Genomic DNA, 21,742 nt, shown 5'->3' with positions numbered 1-21,742 from the left:
GTGTGTGTGTGTGTGTGTGGCCTCAGTTCTGCTGACTAAGTTTTTGTGACAGAGTTTAGGTCACAGCTGAGGCTGCTTCGACTGTCTGTCCTTCTCCGTGTCTCTGATGCATCCGAGACTCCCAGGACAGAGTGGACTCCTGTCTGGATGGGGGACGAACTCTCCCTCATATTCTTGCATTTGAGTAACATTTGGGACCTTTCTAGTAAATAGATTTTAGGCACATTTCCACAGTGGAACTCTTTTGAGGAAATCTTTTTGGGTTTTTTTGGGGGCGGGGGTTTTGGGGGTTTTTTTTGGCACGAAACTTCAACGAGCTGCAGTGTGGGGGAAAAAACTCACCTGAAAATAGAAAATACAGAGATTAAAGGAGCGCACACTGTAAGGAAATGTGCTGAGACGTGACTGACGTGGCTGCCACAGTAGTTTGTAACCTGTGATGTTGACTAACCATTCAGGGCGTTAACCTTTTTAGTGCCCCGCTGAATATAATTGTAGTTTCTACTCTAGTTTATATTTCATGTTTTTTTTTTATGTATATATGACAGCTGGGATAGGCTCCAGCGCCCCCCGCGACCCTGAAAAGGATAAGCGGAAGTGAATGGATGGATGGTGTAAATGATGTAGTTTCACCCACAGAAAAGTTGATGATGTTATTACTCAGAAACTCAGGGGAGGTCTTTAGGATCTCTATAAGGTCTGTTTTGGAGGGACGGGGTAAAAACTGCTGCTGTATTTAGAATTGTTGTCATTGTCAAATAGCAGCATCACTGCATCATCATGTGAGTCAGATGGAAACAGAAGGGCCGGATGGAAATGCTGTAAAAGTTGATCCCAGCTTCTGCTTTCCCCACATTCCTGGATAAGAAAGCCAACCTGAAGGCTCAGGAACTTATTCACATGGTTGAAAATCATTAATGTGACATTTAACAGTGTTTCTCCCGTTTAATTCTTTGGTCTAAAAGCCACAATATGATACAGTTTTGAAAGTGTAGGGCAACTTTCTCAGCTGAATTATACAGAAGGCTCAATACAAGACACACATAAAGTAGCTGTTAGCTTATCCTTTACCTGTTAGCTTGGAGCTGTTTAATGTAATATTAGAACAACTGCACTCAGTAGTAGCATAAATAACACTAAGACGAAATTACAAACATAGTCAGCTTCCCTCATTGAAGACTTTATGAGACTAACCTCATCTGCAAACCTCAGAAGCGTTTGAGAAACTGTTTTTACATTAGGCAGCTTAAAAGAAGATCTCTTAAATAAACAGATTTTAAATATGAAACAAACAGACTGGGCAGCATCACCTCATCCCCCATCACACTGAACACTGGTGCTCCACAGGGGTGTGTACTGAGCCCTCTCCTGTACTCACTCTACACCTACGACTGCACAGCCACTAACAGCTCCAACATCATTGTGAAGTTTGCGGACGACACTACAGTGGTGGGTCTTATCACCAACGGTGATGAGACGGCTTACAGGGAGGAGGTCAGCGCCCTGACCCACTGGTGTCAAGACAACCATCTCACCCTCAACGTCGCAAAGACAAAGGAGTTGATAGTGGACTTCCGGAGGTGCAGAGAAGTACACACCCCCATCACCATCAACGGCGCTGCTGTGGAGAGAGTGAGCAGCTTCCGGTTCCTTGGTGTACATCTGGCTGAGGATCTTACGTGGTCAGTACACACAAACAAAACAGTGAAGAAGGCGCAGCAGCGCCTCTTCTTTCTCAGGAGACTGAAAAGATTCGGCATGAGCCCCCGCATCCTCAGGACCTTCTATCGCTGTGCCATTGAGAGCATCCTCACTCGATGCATCACCACCTGGTATGGCAACAGCACCGCCTACAACTGCAAAGAATTTCACTCGCATGTGCTGTGCCAGTGTGCCTGCACATGTGATGTGACAATAAAAGTGATTTGATTTGATTTGATTTGACAGAGCGACCAGTTTATTGGTGGGACAATAATTATCTGCAATATTATATGTTCGCTGATTTGTTGTATCAGCATTGATAACGTCTGTTAAATGAAAACAGAAAAAAATAACAAAGAAATTCAACCGTGTTACGAATGTTGTTGTTGCATAGTTTATCCACCAGAGGGCGCTCTGCAACTTCCCCGTTGGCAATATGTGTTTGGAATGCCAACCGTTACCCAGAGTCGGAAAGAGCGTGAACAAGTAAATCAGTGCACATGAGAAATATTAGTAAAAGCTGTGATTCGTCTGAAAGAAAACAAATATCAGCCGACGTATTTCAGCACGTTGGTATCGGCCTTAAACAGTCGTGTATCAGTCGAGCTCGAGAAGCGAGTCACACTGTGACACTGGCTGGATTTTTTTCAGTATTTCTTAATGTTGACCGCACAGAAGTCAGGTTCAGGTTCAGGAAATCCTCTGAGGCGACCCGGATTCAGCTTCCAGCTTCACTGCTGATGTGTCGCTCCACATTCCTCTTAACTTATTTCCCTACTTTTGGTAAAATAGGATCACATTATGGATGCCCATTCTCAGCCTGAGGCCCAAAAGAGAAATGAAAACGATTGTTTGGGGACTAAAATTAATTTCCTCTTATAACGGTCACGTCTAACTTCCGTGTTTTATTTGTGCTGGTTTCATTTCTGTGTTTAGGGTTCGAGGCCTGTAAACATTTTCTCTGATTCCTCAATCATTTAACCGAACATCCTGTAGGAAGCACAAGCTCGTGTTTTTTCTTTCTTCTTAGAACCTGAAGCTTTTGTTTTCCAATCCTTTCCAGGCTCCAAGTCCAGGTTATTATTTACAGAAATCCTCGTTTGTTTAATCTGTGCTGTCCCAGATTTCTAGGATAGGTTGTTTTACATCATTGAAATGATTTAGAAGAAATGCTGATGTAAACCAAATTCCTCCTGAAAATTAAATGCAAGTCAGCCTTTTCCCGATTACAAAGAGCGCCCTGCCAAACACGGAGACAGACAGGGAGGCGAGTGGTAAGCCGGCCGGTTTGCTCACCAAATTCTTGCGCATTGATGGAAAATGTTCCCTCAGTGATTTCAGTGCCTCGGCAGTTACTGGTTCGGGGAAATGATTTTCCATGTGGTGAATCCATTATTGGCCAGGAACATGTAGGATGTGTACTGGAAGTGTGGTGGGACACATCAGGAACAGATGTGGAGATATAGATGTCGGGATAAAGACCCAGGCATTTGGATTCACTTTTGTAGTGTCAGGCTAAGAGTCCGGGCTGCACCGCGCTTCTGTTTTCTAGCATGAGCACACATGAGGACAATAGCTGCTGCGCTGCAGGAATGAACGCCATTCTCTCAGATAATGTGAAATATTTTTATTCAGGAACCCGTTCCAGCATTTAGGTCACATCTGCTTTCAGAATAGGTTGCTGCTTACTTTCTGTTGCTGGTTAAAAGCATGTGTGTCATCGTGTTAACGCTGATTCTGTGCGACATATGGCCGCTCAGTGACCTTTCCGAGAGCAGAAATTATCTGTGTGTCGGAAGGAAGAGAAGGAATGTAAAAGTGTGCTTGAATGGATTCCAGCGTGTGAGGCACGTTTGTCTGGTCACATCCACCCTTCTGATGGTATTTAGACCTCATGTGTCATTTTGTACAGGAAAATAAATAAAAATAAATACATGACTCAATAAATTCATTGATAACCATTAAACATAGCAAAATAATCATTAAAAAATTTTTTTTACGCGATTTGCTGTTTTAGTTTCCAAATTTGCTTCTGTGTGGATTTAATGATGAAGCCAAACCTGCAGTTCCTCTCACATCCACTAGAGGCTCCAGCAGTTAGTCACTTCCCATAGACTCCCATGTTAAAATATCAGACGTTACAGACAGAAATAAACACGTTTACAGCCTGATACAAAAACCTCACACTTATTTTATTTCTAAGGGTAGTTTCCTCCTCCATAACAACCCGGTCTTTAAGTCTGACATCATTAGCCATTTCCGGGTCCAAACGCCGCTTCAGGTCCCAAAGTCAAACGAACACTGCGGCATCGCTGAGAGTTAAAAACTGTCTAAATTCTTTCATCTGAAATAAAGTAATCAGTGTTGCTGTTTTTACCAACAATTAGGTTAAACATCCAGATATCAACCAATACAGGATTAATGAAGTTTAATGGAATTAGAAGTTAGCAGGGAGTTAGCTCGCTAACATGATATAGCATGTTCTGACTGAGAGATTTCTGAAAGATTAAAACGCACAGCTCTGCTGTCACTTCCGACATAAATGAAAGCAAAACTAAGCAGCAGTGACATTTGTAACGTTACTGAAGTTGGGCTAGATGGTGTATAATGATGTGCTACGTGATCGCTAGTGACACAGCTATGTTAGCATAATGCTAACTTTTTTTCCCACTTGATAAAAGTTAACGTGAGGGTTCCTGATGGTTAGGGACAAATGCAATCGCATGGCAGGATGCTGTAAACGGACCAAACTTCAGTCAGGAGAACAACTGAGATAATCCATCCACACTAAGAGGTTAATCATTAATATACTGCTGCTGGGCTGTAGTTACATCATAAGGTTTTAAACACTGAGCTTTAAAATGAAAAGTGATAATAAAAACCGAGAGAGGCCGACAGTGATCACTGACTGTTTTTAGGGGCTTGTTGAGATTAAATGGAACAACATACAAAGCATTAAAACACGTTAAAAACACAACAGCCTTATTAAACACAGAGTAGTTTGGACAGCTGTTGCATTTGTTTATAACTCGACTGGAAACTGTTCAATTTAAATTATGAGGTTTGGCTTCTTTGATTGAGCGGTGTCTTGACACAGGTGGTTTGAGCTGATTCAAGTTAATTCAGTTTCTATTTATAAAGCACCAAATAACAACAACAGTTGCCTAAAGGTGCTTTATATTACACAGTAAAGACCCTTGAATAAAGCATTACTGATGTCTTAGTTTCCACCCTGTTGTACAAATGTAGTCACAGACTCAATGGGTTACATCATTGTAGCTACGTCTGTAATCCCTGTAATGTTTTTTTAAATTCTATACTATTTAACTTTTACATGCCCCTGATTACCTAAAATATGACCACCTGTTCTATTTTATATGTCTGTTTGAGTCTTCAAGCTATGGGTTATTAAATGAATAAGAAGTAAATAAAGAAATGTGAAAGGAAATGATTTGGGCCGTCAGTATAAAACGTAATAAATAGAGAAGTAAAGTACAAAATAATAAATTCATTTATTTACACTTACTTTTTGTAAATTGTTTAATCATTTTGGCAGTGTTCACCCTCCGTATCCTCCTGCCTGAAAGACAGTATTTCATTTTTGTGTGTCTGGACTTCAGTAATGACTAAATTAAAGTGACATTTATGTAGAGGAAGTAAAATATCAGCTAAGATTGAGGCTAAAACTCTGTTTTAAACCCTGAAACAGAATAAGAGGTCCTGCTGTATTTACTCTGATATTTGATGTAACGTCAGACATAAAAAGACTTTTTCTCTTTCTGTTTTTCTTTTCTTCACCTCAAAGCTGTAAATAACCGCAATGTGACGATTACTCTGTCCCACCTCTGCACCACACACACACACTGCAATTATGCTTTCCTCCGGGGGAGCCATTACCAGGGAATCCATCTTTTCCTCATTATAATTTAATTGAAGTGCAGAGAGATGCAGACTCATGTTCGAGCTGCCATTTTTCTCCACTTTCCTTCTTTTCTCCTCGTTCATGTTCTCGCCGCTGCTCTGGGTTTCATGTGTTTGATCACATGACTCAGATGTATGTTATGTTGTATAGAGCTTTTTATTTTCCCCTGCACAGGCGCCGGGCTCAGCCTAAGAGTCGGGGCGATCCGCTCCTTCATGTTGAGAGCAGCCGGCTGACGTGGTTCAGACGTCCTGTTAGGATGGATGGAGGCTTTTCTGGGCATGCCCACCTAGGAGGAAACCCCGGGGTAGATTATTTATGTCAGCTGACCTGGGAGCACCGTCTAATCAAGCGTGATGTTCAGGTTGTAAATGGTGAACCTATTTGGAGTCCTGTAACTGAGTATCCACGCCTCGCTCATCACAGCTGGTTTCAAAGTTTGAAACTTCAAAACTGGACTTCACTGACCAATCACAAGGGCAGCGTCTGTCTTTTATATACAGTCTATCGTTAGCGTTCTTGAAATCAGCGTTAAAAGATGGCGTCAGGTTGATGTAGACTATTTTTAGAGGAAAACTGTTGTTTTATCTCCCTCCCTTCCCCTCCTCGCTCTTTATTCATTGCTGCTAGGCTAATGTCTGTCTAAACAGCCCCTTTTTCACTTCATGCCACCCTTCACTCATGAAATAAACAGCTTCCTTTTGCATCTAAAGAGCTGCTTTTAGGTTTTTGTGTCAGTGTGTGGGCAGTTTTTCTCTGAAATGGAAGCGCTTCAGAGCTACGAGCAGCGTTTAGCTTCTGAGAGAGGGCATTTGTGAGCTAACACACCTACACCGCTGGATTTATGACAAGTGGAGTCACAATCTGCACAAACCGAGAACAGTTAAAGGCCGAGTGAGTGCGGAGCCGCTCCGGCTGTTGTTCCGTGCGTTTAGCCGGATGTAAAGAGTCTCGTGGTGGTGCCGGACCTACACCTCATTTTCCCACCTCGCCTTCGTCTTACTCAGCGGGTCAGCGTGCCGATCTCTGCATTTCCAGACCGACAGATATGCGAGTCACAGCTGCTTCCTAATGCCCTCCTTCATTCCCTCTGAAACATTACCCATAATTCTTTGTCCTCGTGTCTGTCTGCCTCATTTTTTTCACATTGAGTCACCATGTAGGGTTCATGCTCAATAAATCACGCTGCGCTGTCCGACCACAGGAATAACAGCTCTCGCCAGCATACTCTGTCTGCCTGCTTCTGTCTTTACGGCTCGTCGTCAGTATTTAAAGTCTCTCTGTTCTGTCTTCTTCTCTCACCACACATATTTTTCTCTCCCCGTGGCCATTAAAAAACTCCCACAGGAATCCATGACTCTCAAACCTCATATATAAATATCAGATTCTTGTGTTTCTACTCTTTGAATTTATTTGTTTCTAGTTACTGTTACTTGTTTACCATCAGACTAACCTTGTTCTTACTTCTGTACAAAAATTCTTCTTTTTACCGCAAAGAGAGATTTTTGTTTGGAAAAGAACCCACACAGTGTCTTTGAACACTGCTCTCAGCTCAGCTCTGTTTGGGCTGATTGATGTGTATCAATGTAAGCCCCGCCCCCACTCCATACACACATCCATACGATAATAATACTAACAATGATGAAGTTTTTCTCTCATTGCAATGTCTCAGCCCCACCCTCATTCTCCCTCTGAAACCCCCGCCCCCTTTCCAAAGTCCCGCCCCTTTCGGAAGCCCCGCCCCTCTCTCCACAAAAAGACATTCAGAAAAAAAACACTGTTGACAACACCTCGGTAACACAAATGCTAACCACACCTTTGTTTTAAGAGGTAAAATTACTGCTTTTTTCAATGGAGTCTGGTGCAGGGTGGTGGCTTCATATCTCTGTCAGGAAGATACGGTGATATTGAGTCCTTTAGGTCTTTCTGCCTCTACCTGAGGACATGGCTGACTGCCACCTGCTGCAGGTAACATGCTCTATATAAGCCCACCGTCCCCCACAGAGGGAGAACACGTTACCCACTTTACTTTTGTGTTTACGTTGTTATATAATAGAGGAGACAAAGCTGAAAACTGTTAATCCTGACACATGAACTCGCACCTGTATTGGATTTGGACATTGCTCAGTCTGTTGCCGTGTATAACCATCGGTTCCTCTCTGGTGTTTTTCCTCTCAGAGCAGCACAGAGCGCTCTGACGTCCGCTGATCATGAAGTCCAGGAAGTGTGAGAGTACACGATCCCTTTGGTTTCTCACCGCCCGGCTGGATCCTTTCAGAGGACTGAAGTGTTAACTGTCCGTGGCAGTTTTATGGCCCTGCTCTGTGCTCGCTCTGGACCGCTTTAACTGGGAATTGACTGTGGAGGAGAATTTGCTGAGATATTTTTGGTATCAAATGTCGTTAAATCACAGCTTCTTCCCGTTTTGAAGCTCTCGCGCATCGTGTTGCTCTGCAAACGCCTCCTCTTTTTGCTTTTGGCTAATTGTTTTTGTGAAATTCGACTCACTACTCCGGTGGTTACTCATTTAACACCAGTTGTTTAGTGTTATGTTTAATGACATTCAGCTATTTAATGGTGCTGATAAGATGATACAAATGTGACTCTGACACATCAGCATGCTTCACAATAAAAAACAAACCCAGGCTTTCTCTGCCAGCAGCGCTGAGTAACATGCTTGGATGTCACACTGTTCCACAATCAGGTCGCACAAATAAAACGTGGAAGTGCTTAAAAACCTGCATTCTACTTGTAGCCCACCAGGGGGCGATTGCAAATAAACTATCCGGTCGTTAAGTCTGACGTCACTAGCCGTGTCTGGGTCTAAACTCCGCTGCAGGTCCATATATCAAACGATCACTGTGGCATTACTGAGAGTTGAAAACTGTCTAAAGTCTTTCATCTTTAATAAAATGATCAGCGTTCTGCTCTACCAGGTGTAACAATTGAGTTTAACATCCAGGCATCCATGAAAACGGAATTTATGACATTTAACGGAGTTAGAAGTTAGCAGGGAGTTAGCTCGCTAGCTTCTATCTAAATACAATATAGCATGTCCTGACTGCGGGGTTTTGGAAACAAATTAAAACGTACAGCTCTGTTATCACTTCCAACATAAATGAAGACAGAAAACTAAACAGCAGTGACGTTTGTAGGGTTACTGAAGTTGGGCTAGCTGGTATATAATGATGTGCTACGTGACCGCTAGCGACACAGCTATGTTAGCATAATATAAACAAGCTAACTTTTTTTCCACTCGATAAAAGTTAACGTGAGTGTTCTCGGTGGTCAGGAACAAATGTAATCGCATGGCAGGATGCTGTAAAAGGACCAAACTTCAGCCAGGAGAACAACTGAGATAATCCATCCACAATACGAGGTTAGTCATTCATATACTGCTGCATGGGCTGGGCTGTAGTTACATCCTAAGGTTTTAAAAACTGAGCTTAAATAAATGATTAGCGGTAATAAAAGCCGAGGGAGGTCAACAGTGATCACTGACTGTTTTAGGAGCTTTTTGAGATCAAATAGAAGAAAATACAAAACATTAAACATGTTAACAACACAAAAGCCATATTAAACACAGACTACTTTAGGCCCGGAAGTAGGATTCGTCGCGTCATCACTGAACAACCGGATAGACATCTATGAGGAAACCGCTTTCTGTCTGTCCTGAGTTCATGGACTGAATCATTTGTTTTGGGTCAAACTGAATAAAAAAAGAAATACTTTGTAAATCTTCATTGTTCCACGTTTCACACAGGATTAGCTGTGGTCATTTCCATTCACTTATTGACTAACGTCTTACCTATCACATATCACAAAGTTGTTTCATAGGTAGACCCGCCCCTTCTGGTCACATTTGTTCCATGCGGCCAAGATGGGGTTGGCATAAATGCTCGTCTTGAGGCTTAAAAACAGGACTTAAGACACTAGAGGATGAGGTTACGGTAGCTACATCTGGGTTCAGCTCACTGGGGCAGCAATCTGAGCAGAGAAGCCCAGATGTTCCTCACCCCACCACCTCCTACAGCTCATTAGGATGTTTCCAGCCCAGTCGACAGACATAAAGAGTCTGCCCTGGGGCCTCCTCCTGGTACGACATGCCTGAATACCTCACCAACAAGGCATCCAGGAGGTATCCTAGTCAGATGCCCAAGCCACCCTAACTGCCTCCTTTCGATGTGGAGGAGGAGCCACTCCACTGCTGATCCTATTTCTAAGAGAGAGGTCAGCCACCCTTCAGACAAAGCTCATTGCGCCGCTCATATCTGCAGTCCGTCTGTTAGTCTCACGCTAAAAAAAATACCGGTAAACACAAGTAACAACGTCTTCAGGAAAACAGTCACCATAGTGGACAAAAGGTGTTTTTGGTTTTAGAAGCAGACGACGGCTCACAGCTGCTGAACGCTCTAAAGTCTTTCACTCATCGTATCAGCACGAAGGGCGAGAACAAAACTCACAGCGATGCACTTACAGGTCGGAGAACGAACACCTTTAGTGTCTGCAGAGGTTAAATGATGGGAAGTGAAGGTGAAAGCAGCATAATGGTTGCGTCACAGTGCTGTGGAAACGTGCCTGTCACTGAAACCAGTAAAAAAAAATAATCATGTGACCTCAGGATATTGGTGATAGTCGTGCAGCCGCGGCTCTCTGTGGGGAGGAGAGTCTTCTTCTGAAGTCGTCACGAAAACACACACACTGACTCTACACTTGGTGTGCGTGTGTGTGTGTGTGTCTGTACATGCATGTGTGTGTGTGTGTGTGTTTTGCCCTTCAGCTCTCCTTCACCCCCCTCCTTCCTTCCTGCCGCTGCTGTCTTTACATCGATGCCCCCCTCAGGTCACTAACTGCTGTTACTCACATAATGATGGGGGATGCTGCCTGGTTGCCATGGTGATACTCACATTGGGGGTATGTGTGTTTGTTAGAGGGAGAGAGAGAGATTTGTCTTGGCAACCTCTTTGTGTGTGTGTGTGTGTGTGTGTGTGTGTGTGTGTGTGTGTTACAGTCTGAGCAACCGAGCTGCTGGACAGAATAATGGAAACAGCGGCGTCCTCTCAGAGCTTCGTGCTCTTTTCCTTTTTTTTACCTGTGAAACAAACAAAGGTGCGCTGTCACATCACCCTGTGTTTACTGGACCATGTCACACACCTGTACTGCACCTCCTCCCTGATCCTGATCATTTATCTTCCCCCACATGTCGTCAGGGTTTTAGCTTCATGTGAGCATCTGTGCTAATCGGATGGAGACGGCGTCTCCTCTGGAGCTTCTTCCTGTTTTAAACATGTTAACGGAGCACTGCATAACCCCACTGTTGTTAATGACAGCCGTGGCTCTTCAGTGAAAGACCGTGATCAGCCTGGGCTTCATGTTTGCAGTATAACATCTCATATATGTCAGTCTTTACAAGAGCAAGGACATGGACATGTGTCCTGTGCAGCGCATATACCCTGTATCATATAATATATACTGTTTTCCAGGTATAAAATATGTTATATATCTATATATTCAGTTATTTTAGGAAACTCTTTCACAAGTAGAAACTACTGCCAACACCTGGCTAATGTACTCTGATTAGGGATGGGTATTGTTTAGGTTTTATCAGATACCGGTGCCAAACCGGTACTTTTGAAAAGGTGCCGGTGCTTAAAGAATGGAGAACACAAACTTTGTCCAAAAACCTCTTATGTTTTTATTTTTAGCAGTCTCTTTTTTTCAAAATCCATCTTGGAAAATGATGGCCATTTTTGAAAATTCTGATGGGATATACCAAATGATTAGCTCTGTAGGGAAAAACAGTGACTGTTTTTAAGAGCTCTGGTTCTTTATGTGTGTTTTCTGATAAACTGTTTAAAAAGTTGATCCTCAAACCAAAAAATCCCTCCAGAAGTCCAAGCCTGGCCAAATAACGGGAGTTTTCCCTGACAGCTAATTCCCATTTGGCTAAGCGGGCTGCATCAGACAAAGCTGGATTTATTTTGGCATGTTAGCTAATGCTAGCTAATGTTTGCTTGATACCCAAAGCAGCAGTTAGCCGGGTTCAAATGCTACGTTCTATTTTTCTTGGAAGCCAGACTTCAGAGCTTGGAGTGATGGCAATCCCAAGTTGAGTGTCTCCACTAGTAAAGTCAGAAAAGCAGGATTTATTTTGCTCCTAAGCGATGTGCAACCATTTGTGCATCGCTAGCAATCCAGTGATAGTTCACTAGCAATGCTGGTGATGTTTTTTTTTTGTTTGTTTTTTTAATGTTTATCAGTAAAAACCGCTGCTGCAGCACATTCAGGGAAACACCCTGACCCACACTCTGCGTATGTCTCACACAGCCACAAATACACAACAGTGGCAGCACGGGTTACATGTTTTACAGTTTTGCTAATGTTTACGTGCACTGCCGCCATCTTGGATTGTGAAGTCGGGGTTGGTGGGGCTGCTCCAACACTCGGAGAGGGAAGTCTATTTTCAGTTCCAGTTTAAAGTTTCAGTTGAGAACTTGGAAATTAGGCTTAAAAAGTAACGGCTTTGCTGTCATTAGCTTGTGAAGCCGGGACGCTGGTTGATTTCAGGCTATGAAAGGTCTGTTTGTCCTTCACACTCTTCCTTCCCTGTGCATTGAAATTTCCATGATGAGACGAGAGCTTTCTCCTGATTGGACACGCAGAGGAAACTGATGTTCTGGATTGAATGTGATTACTTGATGAGCTTCATCAGTCCTCTCGTCATTCATCCCCTGCTGCCTCTTCATCAAACATCTTCTCCTTTCCTCTCCCGTCCTCGTGCGTGATAAACTGCTCACACACAAACACACGCGGAGCTGTTTCTAGGTCACGAGGGCTTATATGAATAATAAACAGCTGTCTGCTTTAAAGAGAATTATTTATAGAGGCCTTGAATGAGCGACATAGACACACTCTTCATCGCTTTCTCTCCACCTTAAACGCCTCCTCCTCGACTTTCTCCGTATTGTTGTCTTCATTATCTGTTATCGCTTTATTTCCCGGCCTCGCCGTGTTTGTTTCTGCCTCCAGGAATTCTCTCTGATGCTGATACTGCTGTACCTGTCATATACAGGAAGCTGTAGTAGTAGTAGTAGCTGTAGTATCAGACTGTGTTCTTACACCTTCCATCTGTTTTTCATCTGGATTTCCTGGTTCAGACCTGAGTATCCAGGCCATACACAGCCCGGCAGTTATGAGAAGATAAAATGTTAACCCCAGCAGCATCGAACAACAAGTGGAGGAAAAAATTAGTGTCGGAGTCAATTAATATCAGCCAGCCACGTCGCCGAGAGCTGAATCCGTGCCGAGATGCTGACTCCCCAGTTTACAGCGAGAGAGCGCCACATTAACACATACATCAGAGTCTGCAGTCATTCATAATTAGCGAAACTCATTTTCCCCTCTTGACCGACTGGTGGTTGCATCACAACATGCAAAAAACATGTTTATTTATGCTGTAAAGTGTCTCCAGTGGACGTTAGAGGAACTGCGGGTTTTAGTTGAATCTAATCTGCCTCTGATGGTTATTTCTGTTTGTATAATCATGAACTCAGCAGGCACTGGGGTTGGATCGATCCCAGTATCGATATTAGTATTGGTATCGGTATCAGATCGATACTGGTGCCATAGGACCGATACTTTGTTTCTGTTCAGCAAGTTTAGCATGTAGCCGTCTGAACTGTGTTAAATATTTTTTTTAGAAATGAAAAAATGTACCTCACACCTTGCTGTGTTGACTGTCACGTCTATTTAAAGCCTACAGCACATTTAAACAAAGCTGACCCAAAAACGTCAGAGATGGGCTCAGTTTCAAAATCCATGAAAAGCTGAATGATGTGTTTTATTGGGTTAAATGATTATTGTGGAAAGTAAAAACCAGCGATTTAGTGTTCAGAATTTGACAAACCGATGATGACTCATCTTATAAATCATGACACACTGCTCTCCCCTAAGTTGCTGCCCTTATAGGGTAAAAGTCATCGGTATTGGTATCGGCAGAGCTGGCCCTGTATGGATGGAAGATGGAAAAACTGACCTTCCAAAATAAATCTGGAGTCCTACGAGGTCACGCTCCGACTGGCACAAGTTTAAAGAAGCAGTCTTACAGCTGGAAGATCTGCTGACAGGAGCTGTAATCTGTTAATCTGTGAGGAAAGTGAAAATGTAGCAGTGAGGAGATGTGGTGATGCATAAACAGAGAAAGAAACAGGAAGCAGAGAGTGACTCTGCAGAAACAGACAGGATGGCGGGCGGGGAGCTGAGGTCAGCAGGAAGTCAGACGCTGGCCAGACTAAAGCTTTGGGCTGAAACAGCATGATGTCATGTGGACTGAGCCCTCGTGGTAATCCCAAACATCCACACACACTGTAACAGAACACACACTCACCAAGGCAGCTGCAAATCCACCAATCAAACTAAAAGTATCTCACATTCAGGCAGGTGAGTGCGGCTCACAAACTGACGAGATCAGGCTCTTAATCCTGAGGAAAAGTAAAATTAAAACTATTTAATCTGTGTCATATGTTGCTATTATTTTTGATTAAGGAAACCTGATAAATAAGACAATAATCAGCTTCTGAGTTAGTCACTTCTATGATTTAAAAGAAGTCTGTAGCAATCCCGTGTGTTGCTGTCTGGTTTATAATCTCCTGATAAATTTCTCAGCCCAGCATCTCATATCCTTCAATAATCTGTTTCTGCTGCTTCCTGCTGGTTCCCAGTTTGTTCGCCTCACGCACAGGTTAGCTGGAAGTGGTCGGGCATGTAACTCAGCAGCTTTGCATGACTCACAGTTCAAAAAAATCCTTCTTTATCTGACACTCGGCCCCTCAGTTCATCCTCTGTCCAAACAAGCTGTTTTGAGTCCCATCTTTAAAGTGACTTTCTTCTGATTGGTTGCCCCTCATAAACAGTCTGAACAGCAGGTAGGCGGGGCTTCTGTGCACAAAACGGCCACATTTGGGACATTAACCCCTCTGTGACATCAGGCAGTGAGTAGAGTAAGAAAAAACTCGGCGTTTGGAGGAGCCTGAGTGTTTGGCTCACTGTGATTCTTTGGACTTGCCTCATTAGAGTATAAGCTCCGCCCACTGAAACAGGTCCTTGATGTCTACACGCCTGCTTCCTTTTTATTTGTCAAACATGTTTCACTGCAGTTATTTTCTCTGTTGTTATCGTATTTTTAACAGGGGCGTGTAGCACATGGATGTTTGTAGATGCAGTACCGTGATTGGCCACTAGCACTGCTGTGGCGCTCTGCTCAAAGATAAATTGAAACAAATCGCAGCGTCGTGGAAACAGCAGTGTGGCTGTGTTTTATGCAGTTGGTTCTTTCTGACCTTTCGTGCAGATTACTGGGTTTTATTTTATTTGCTTCGCTGCAGGGTTACAGCAGGACTTTCAATCTGGAGATGCAGGCTAAGCTGTAATCTCTGTCACCTTCATTCAGCCTCAGCAGAGAGGTCAGAGGTGGCTGTGAGGAGGCACCAGTTTAATTTGTTTTTCATAATTCAGGGAGTGCTCAGTGCACGTTCGTGTCTCTGCAGCTCCTGTGTGTGTCGGTGTGTATTTGAGGAAAGCACAGTTTTAGAAGCAGACAGTCAGAAGATGCATTATCTCAGTTCTTCAAAGGGCGGCTCCTCCTTCAGTCAAACCAAATAATCAGGACGGTCTTTGAAGCTGTGCTGACGGCTGGAGTCGCCGGCCTGTGAACCTCCCTCGTCGTGCAGCAGCTCGTCTGTTATCTGCTGCAAAACTGTTTCGGGGGATGGGGCCTGTCTGACAGGACTCGCCACAGAGAAGGCTGATGGGAGTTTCTAAGAGCACTCTCTGGTTCATGCAGTGGCTGGAGGTTTGTGCTGTGAGTTGTTTTGGAAAGAAAGTGTTGCTCCATAACAACAGGCTGAAAAGCAGCACGAGTGTCTGCGTGCACGTGAGCACAGCGGCCAGTAAACAGAGCTGTGAAGAGACCGGACGCCGAGGTCTCATTGTTTTTACAAACCCAAACAAAGAGTTTGAGTCGTTGCGTCGAGAAGTTTCTGGGGCTCAGACTTAAGCAAAGAACAAATGAAAAACTCGAGCTTTAACGTTGCACAGAGAACAGAAAGGCGGGACTCAAACTGTGGGTTTTTCTTCTCTGTTCTCCTGGAGAAACTTCACCGAGCGTGCACAGCAGGAAAAGCAAAAATAAATACTCGAGTAAAATACCTGAACATTGTCTTAAGTGGAGTAACAAAGTATTTGTACCTCGTTACTTGTGTCTAATTAGCACTCTGTCTGTGTTTCTAACAGGGCCTTGTACACATACGAGGATGAAAGCAACGACCTGACGCTGGCGGCGTCCGGAGGTAAGTCTCTGCTGATGTGACTCCCTCTCCTGTCCCGTCGCTGACATCATTTCTGTGTTTTTAATGAAAAAGGTTTTAATGGCGAGCGTTCAGATTGGCTCCAATTTGCTTCTGCAGACCGGCGGCTGTAAATCACGATGAGCAGCGTCTGCTGCAGCTTTGGGGGTAAAAGCAATCATGCTCTTTGTCTCCTGATTGTTACTGAGCCATCAGAGAGATTCATTATCATTTCTGCTAATGATGCGCTGCAGGATCATTACAGAGTAATGGCACCCCTCCTGATTCGATGCTCGCTGTCACTGTGTGTGTTGTGTGTCGTTTGTTAGCCAGGATTTAGCAAATGTGCGCACGGTGGTTAATGTTAAACATCAGAAGCAGAGTGAAAGTCCAAATCTGGCTCGATTCACACGCATCCGTTCAGAGACAGCATCAAATCAAATCACTTTTATTGTCACATCACATGTGCAGGTACATTGGTACAGCACATGTGAGTGAAATTCTTGTGTGCGAGCTTCACAAGCAACAGAGTTGTGCAAAATACAATAATGTAAACAAGCAAAATACAAGAATGGCTACATCTGAAACTAATAAATATATGTACAATATATAATAGTATATGCATTTCTGGATGTGTATACTAAATATTTTTCTACGTGTGTGTGTGTGTGTGTGTGTGTGTGTGTGTGTGTGTGTGTGTGTGTGTACACATATTTTACAAATTAAATAGAGTAAACAATAAATAGAATATATAAAATAAATAAAATAAAATATACAGAGTGAGACATGTGCAAAACAGTGGCATTACTGTACAGTATGGAGTGCATAATGTTAAAGTTCCAGTAGTGAAGCTGAAGCTTTGACCTGTGTGCACGTTTACTCTGGCAACACAGACTCAGCAGTTTGTGAAATACTCACCATTTTATCTTATTTTAATTTTTTCATATTCTTGGGCACGAAAATGCTTCTTTATTCTCAGTTAAATAAACTGAAAAACCCACTGATGTGTGTGCTTGTGCACAAAGCAAAGAGGAAAACGTTCACATATGCGGGGCTGGGGGTGGGGGGTAGTTTGAGCCCATTGCTGATTGGATTTGTTTACACTGGTTTTGGTCTACACACTCACCCCACAAGCAGAGAGTAGGCTACAGTTAGGTAATAAAAACTGATCTTTTGAATGTAGCTAAACGTCTGCTTAAAGCACAGCTGAGGACCCAGATAAGACCAAATAACACTGCAGGCTGTCCTTAGTTTGCCTGACTGGGAATTTGATACAAAGTAAATACATGTAAAGAAGGAAAAATCATTTAAATTAATAAATACTTAAAGAAACTGACAGTGGTTTAAAGGATGAATCTGAATTTCAGTCATAATCTACGTGAGACCCGGTAACCTCCTGCTGCTCTGTTTCACTCTGTCGCTGAGCTCAAACAGGAAGAGCTCAAACATACATAAAAATAAAGTTTTATCTGTGAACGTCTCGTCTGAATAACCCTCTACAAGCCTAATGTAATCATCAGTGTATAAAAAGAAGTGCTAAAGTGAAGTGTTTGCATCACAAATGCTGCAGGGACGATGATGATGATGATGCTTGAAGACACTTCTACCCAGGAAACCTTCAAACCTAAACAAACCTATAAGCTGTGGAATAAAACCAGTAAAATTAACCCAGATTAACCATTTTTTAAGCTCCATGTTTTAGTTCTTGCATTTGTTCAGCATAGCTTTGCATGACTCACAGTTCAAAGTCATTCTTATTTATCCTAAACCGAAACAAGCAGGTTTAGCTTTATTCACGCCAACTCTCTTCTGATTGGCTGCCCCAGCAGGCTAATCTATCTCACGGATTGGTTCAGACCACAGGACAGGGTGCTGTCTGGATGAGAGCGAAGTCTCATAGTTTTCCACCTGTTTTCCGTAGATGAATGTTCTGGAGTGGAAGTGTTGGAGTATGTGGAGATTTTCTCTGTGAAACAAGCAGGACCTTCAATTAAAAGGATGTTTGCACCATTATACTCTAAAATCTCAAAACATTATATCATTCAGCATTAATGGCGCCGTCACTGCTGTGATAGTAACCTATGCTGTTTGTTCTTACATCATTGTGGATGCTGGTTTTTAATTCTGTACTGGTTCTGATTGGTCAGACCACAGGATGGATTTCCACGCGGGCTGGTTCATCTCCTGAGAGATGGTGGTGGCTTCAGTCTGTTGTTTTCTCTGCACAGTAGAGATTTAACCAAAACTGCTGGATGTAGTGATGAGCTGTGCTCACTGACAGAAGTGTCCGTTAGTCTGTGCTGAGATTTCTCCGAATCTTTGAATTATGCTGCCAAAGATGATGAAATCTCCATTCTTTGCAGTTTCATCTTGTTCTTAATCAAACATGTGGATCATCAAGAATGAGATTTCCATCACGAATCATTGGGGTCCAGATTAGCCAACACAGCTGGTAGAAACTGTCACTGCTGCTGGCCAAAGAGAGAGGAAGCAGAGAGGGGGATGGCATGTTAGCAGGCAGCGGGAGGGTGGAGGCGGGACACTTAATGTGGGGACTATGTAGTGGACATGCAGGTGTGACAGAGGAGGATGCTGGGATAGGGTGAGAAGGAGGCAGATGATGAGCTGTGGTGACCCCCCAAGAAAGATCTTGTTCCTAAATGAATTATGCAGTACGTGTGATCTGTTTTAACACGGAAGTTTAAAGACGTTTATGTAGCATTGTGAACTCCAGATGTTTTGTGTTTGCTGATGTGAAGTTGACAATAATCTGAATGGTCCTGTGTGATGAGTCATCACCTGAATGTTCCCAGACAGGATCTGCTTATTTCCATTGAGCGTTCACATTGTTATGCTAATCTAGAAGTACAGAGAGAGTGATTCACTTCACTGAAAACTTCATTATGTTGGAGATTTAATTTCAAGGAACGACTCTAGTTTTTTATGCACTCGTCACTTTAGAGAATTTAATCTGTTTTGCTTTCATAACATGTTTTTTTTTTTTTTTTAATCGAGAGAAAAGGTCCAAAAGTCAGAATTAGCTGTTATTTCACTGCACTTTGTCTGTGGGATATTTATGCAAATACTGCACGTCTAATATCTCATTTACATATTTAAAGGTCAAATTAAACAAAATTTGCAATACAAAAAGTAGCTGTCTGTCTAATGGCTAAGTTTTATGGTGATATGTTACTTAAGTACTATTTTCTACTCAATAAGAACCTTTTGAAACTTTTGAGGCTGTTTAAAAGTGAATTTTCTGGTTTACTGTGACAGAAATCTCTAGTTCAGTATTTCCAGTTTATACTGGGAGGTTTTCTCAGAGTCTGACTTATCTGACATTTTATGCTGGAAAGTTGACCGTTTCTTATAATCTCTAAGTTATTATTTCAGAAACGAATCCATAGATTAGTGGATAATCTGTGGATTCGTTTCTGGAAAGAGAACAAATATAAACACTTTTAGATCAAAAAGGCCTCAGTTAAAAATTTCTGCACACTTTTAATACAGAAAATATTATTCTTAATGTGAGTAATCACCTTAATAATCTGTGACTAACTTGTACTTGCACTGGAAGTGTAGATTAAAAAGTTTTATTCTCAGGTGTCTGAGCGGTGACGCTGGTGTCCCGTGGAGAGCGAGTCAGCAGAAGCTGAAAAAGCAGGCATGGCTGCGACTGTGCTGCAGTCATAATGAACTCTTGTTCTGTGCTGCAGGAGGCGGCCTGGCAGAGATCACGCTGACCTTTGACAGCGGCAGGGTGATGTACGGCTTCTGCGGCCTGAAGGAGCCCACTGCCGCTCTGCCACGATACATCCTCATCAACTGGGTGAGTCGCTGGGACGAGGGGGAAACGGGAGGGGGCACGCTCTGAAATGTCCTTCAATGCTATAAATGAGAATATCAGAGTCATCGAGGGTCGCTGCACATTTTCAATTTAGTCGTTTATTTGACAAGGACGCGCCGATAAGAGCGATCTAAAACTCGTCGTCGCTGCAGCCTCAGCAGCTGGAAGAAGAGTGGCATCGGCAGCGGTCGTAGACACGCTGATGTCACCAAATGCTGCGATTGTAGTGAAAGTGTGAGAAGCTCTGAAACTCGATTAATGTACCAGATTTGTTTAGCAGTGGCCAACCAGCCCACCAACTGTCTTCACATTCTGAATCAATCACTGGTTGGACAGGAGTTCACTGAGGCATCATGTTTTTCCATTTGAGCTTAGTCCATTAAAATGTGTAAAAGACAGAGTTACAAAAATCACTTAATGAAATATCCAGAAATGCTCTTACTTTGGCAGAAAATGTTATATTCATGATTTAGATAATCAGTCTGTGTATGAAACAAAGTGTGCTTTTTATATTCTGTGTCAGATGTACTTTAGTCTTTTAAGCCTCTCTCTACTTCTACTTTATCTGAATCTGAGCTTTCGTTACTTCAAAAATTAATAGTTTTAAACACAGATCATATGAAGAAATGATAAAACATTATAATTATGCTAATTAGAAGATTTAGCTTACGTTACGCACTTTAGGTAGAACTTTGATACGTCAAATAGCTAGCAGATTGTCACATTAGAAGTTATGTTAAGCTTAACTGTTTTAATTTCTTCAAAGCAAACGGTCTTTATATAAAAATATCTTTCTGTAGGGTAAATGTTAGCTTACTTAATGTTTTTATTTATTCTGTAACGACAAAAAACTGTCTGGCTTCTGCAAAAAGTTTGCAAGCACACAAGCTAGGCCAGGTCACAAGCTAGGACTTTGGCTAACGTTGGTCAGCTAGCTGTAGCATCTCTATGAGCATGAATGTGCTGTTAGTTACTCCTTAATTTTAGCTGAAAAAGTAACGTTCTAAAAAGAGATATATCATAATAGCTGTTGTTATCCATTGTGCTATGTGAACTTTTATCTGCTGTCTGCTAGCTATTAAACATGTTGCTAAATTACGTACCTAGCAATTTTTCTCATTAGCAGTGAAGCTGATTCTTTCTAAATTAGCTAAACCTAAAACAAACGTAGGTGTATCCATGAATCAGAAGGTGTTTATTTTGCTATATTATTAGGGCTGTTCGATATAACGATATATATCAGATGACGATATAAAAACGTCTGTCGTTTCATTTTACGCTATCGTTTGTTTCGTGGTGTCGCAAAATAAACTCTTTACGGCAATATTTTTTCATGGTTCTGATGGTCACTGTAGTGGCTATATTAATTTCTTCTTTCTCTCTTTCTCTTATATGTAATATAACCACACTACGGACAGTCAAGCGCCTGTTTTTATGCGTTGTCGTTAGCAACAACGACGGTAACAGCATCGCGTGTCCGCTTGTTTATGTTCCACATAAACCTTTCACAATAAAGCTCAAGATCCTGTTGAGACTTTTCAAAATAAACCAAATCACGTGAAAGAGCAGATTATTTACGGATGAGAAGTAAAAAAAGAGCCGCCAGGTGCTAAAAATGAACCTTAGACTCAAACGTTAGAACAGGCTTTTCCCCGCAGCACGCCGTGTAATAAATACTCACAAAGAAAACGGCGGCCGTTTCAACCTATGTCTAAAAATGTATCGTTTCATGCATCGTTAAAACACTCGACTCCAGCTACATGACAGCTGGAAACACTTCACGCAAGTCGAGCTGCCCGAGATTCACAGAGTTTACAGAAAATGTTACATTTTTGTGATTTATATCGTTATCAGACGATAGAATTCTTATATCGGGATATGAGATTTTGGTCATATCGCACAGCCCTATATATTATAGATATTTTTTTT

The 21,742-nt window shown here is 42.4% G+C and overlaps 1 protein-coding gene across 1 annotated transcript in view; it reads left to right on the top strand.

Moving 5' to 3' along the window:
• Positions 1 to 21,742, top strand: part of dbn1 (drebrin 1) — a 113,555-nt gene that overhangs the window by 75,132 nt on the left and 16,681 nt on the right. The window contains exons 3-4 of the mRNA XM_026181762.1: positions 15,914 to 15,969; positions 19,683 to 19,795. Of these exons, the coding sequence (XP_026037547.1) occupies positions 15,914 to 15,969; positions 19,683 to 19,795 (169 nt within the window). The remainder of the gene's footprint in view (positions 1 to 15,913; positions 15,970 to 19,682; positions 19,796 to 21,742) is intronic.

Source organism: Astatotilapia calliptera, chromosome 10 (genome assembly GCF_900246225.1).
Source record: "Astatotilapia calliptera chromosome 10, fAstCal1.2, whole genome shotgun sequence".
NCBI lineage: Eukaryota > Metazoa > Chordata > Actinopteri > Cichliformes > Cichlidae > Astatotilapia > Astatotilapia calliptera.
Note: the sequence above shows the minus strand (reverse complement) of the source record. Positions and strands in the feature narration are given on the sequence as shown.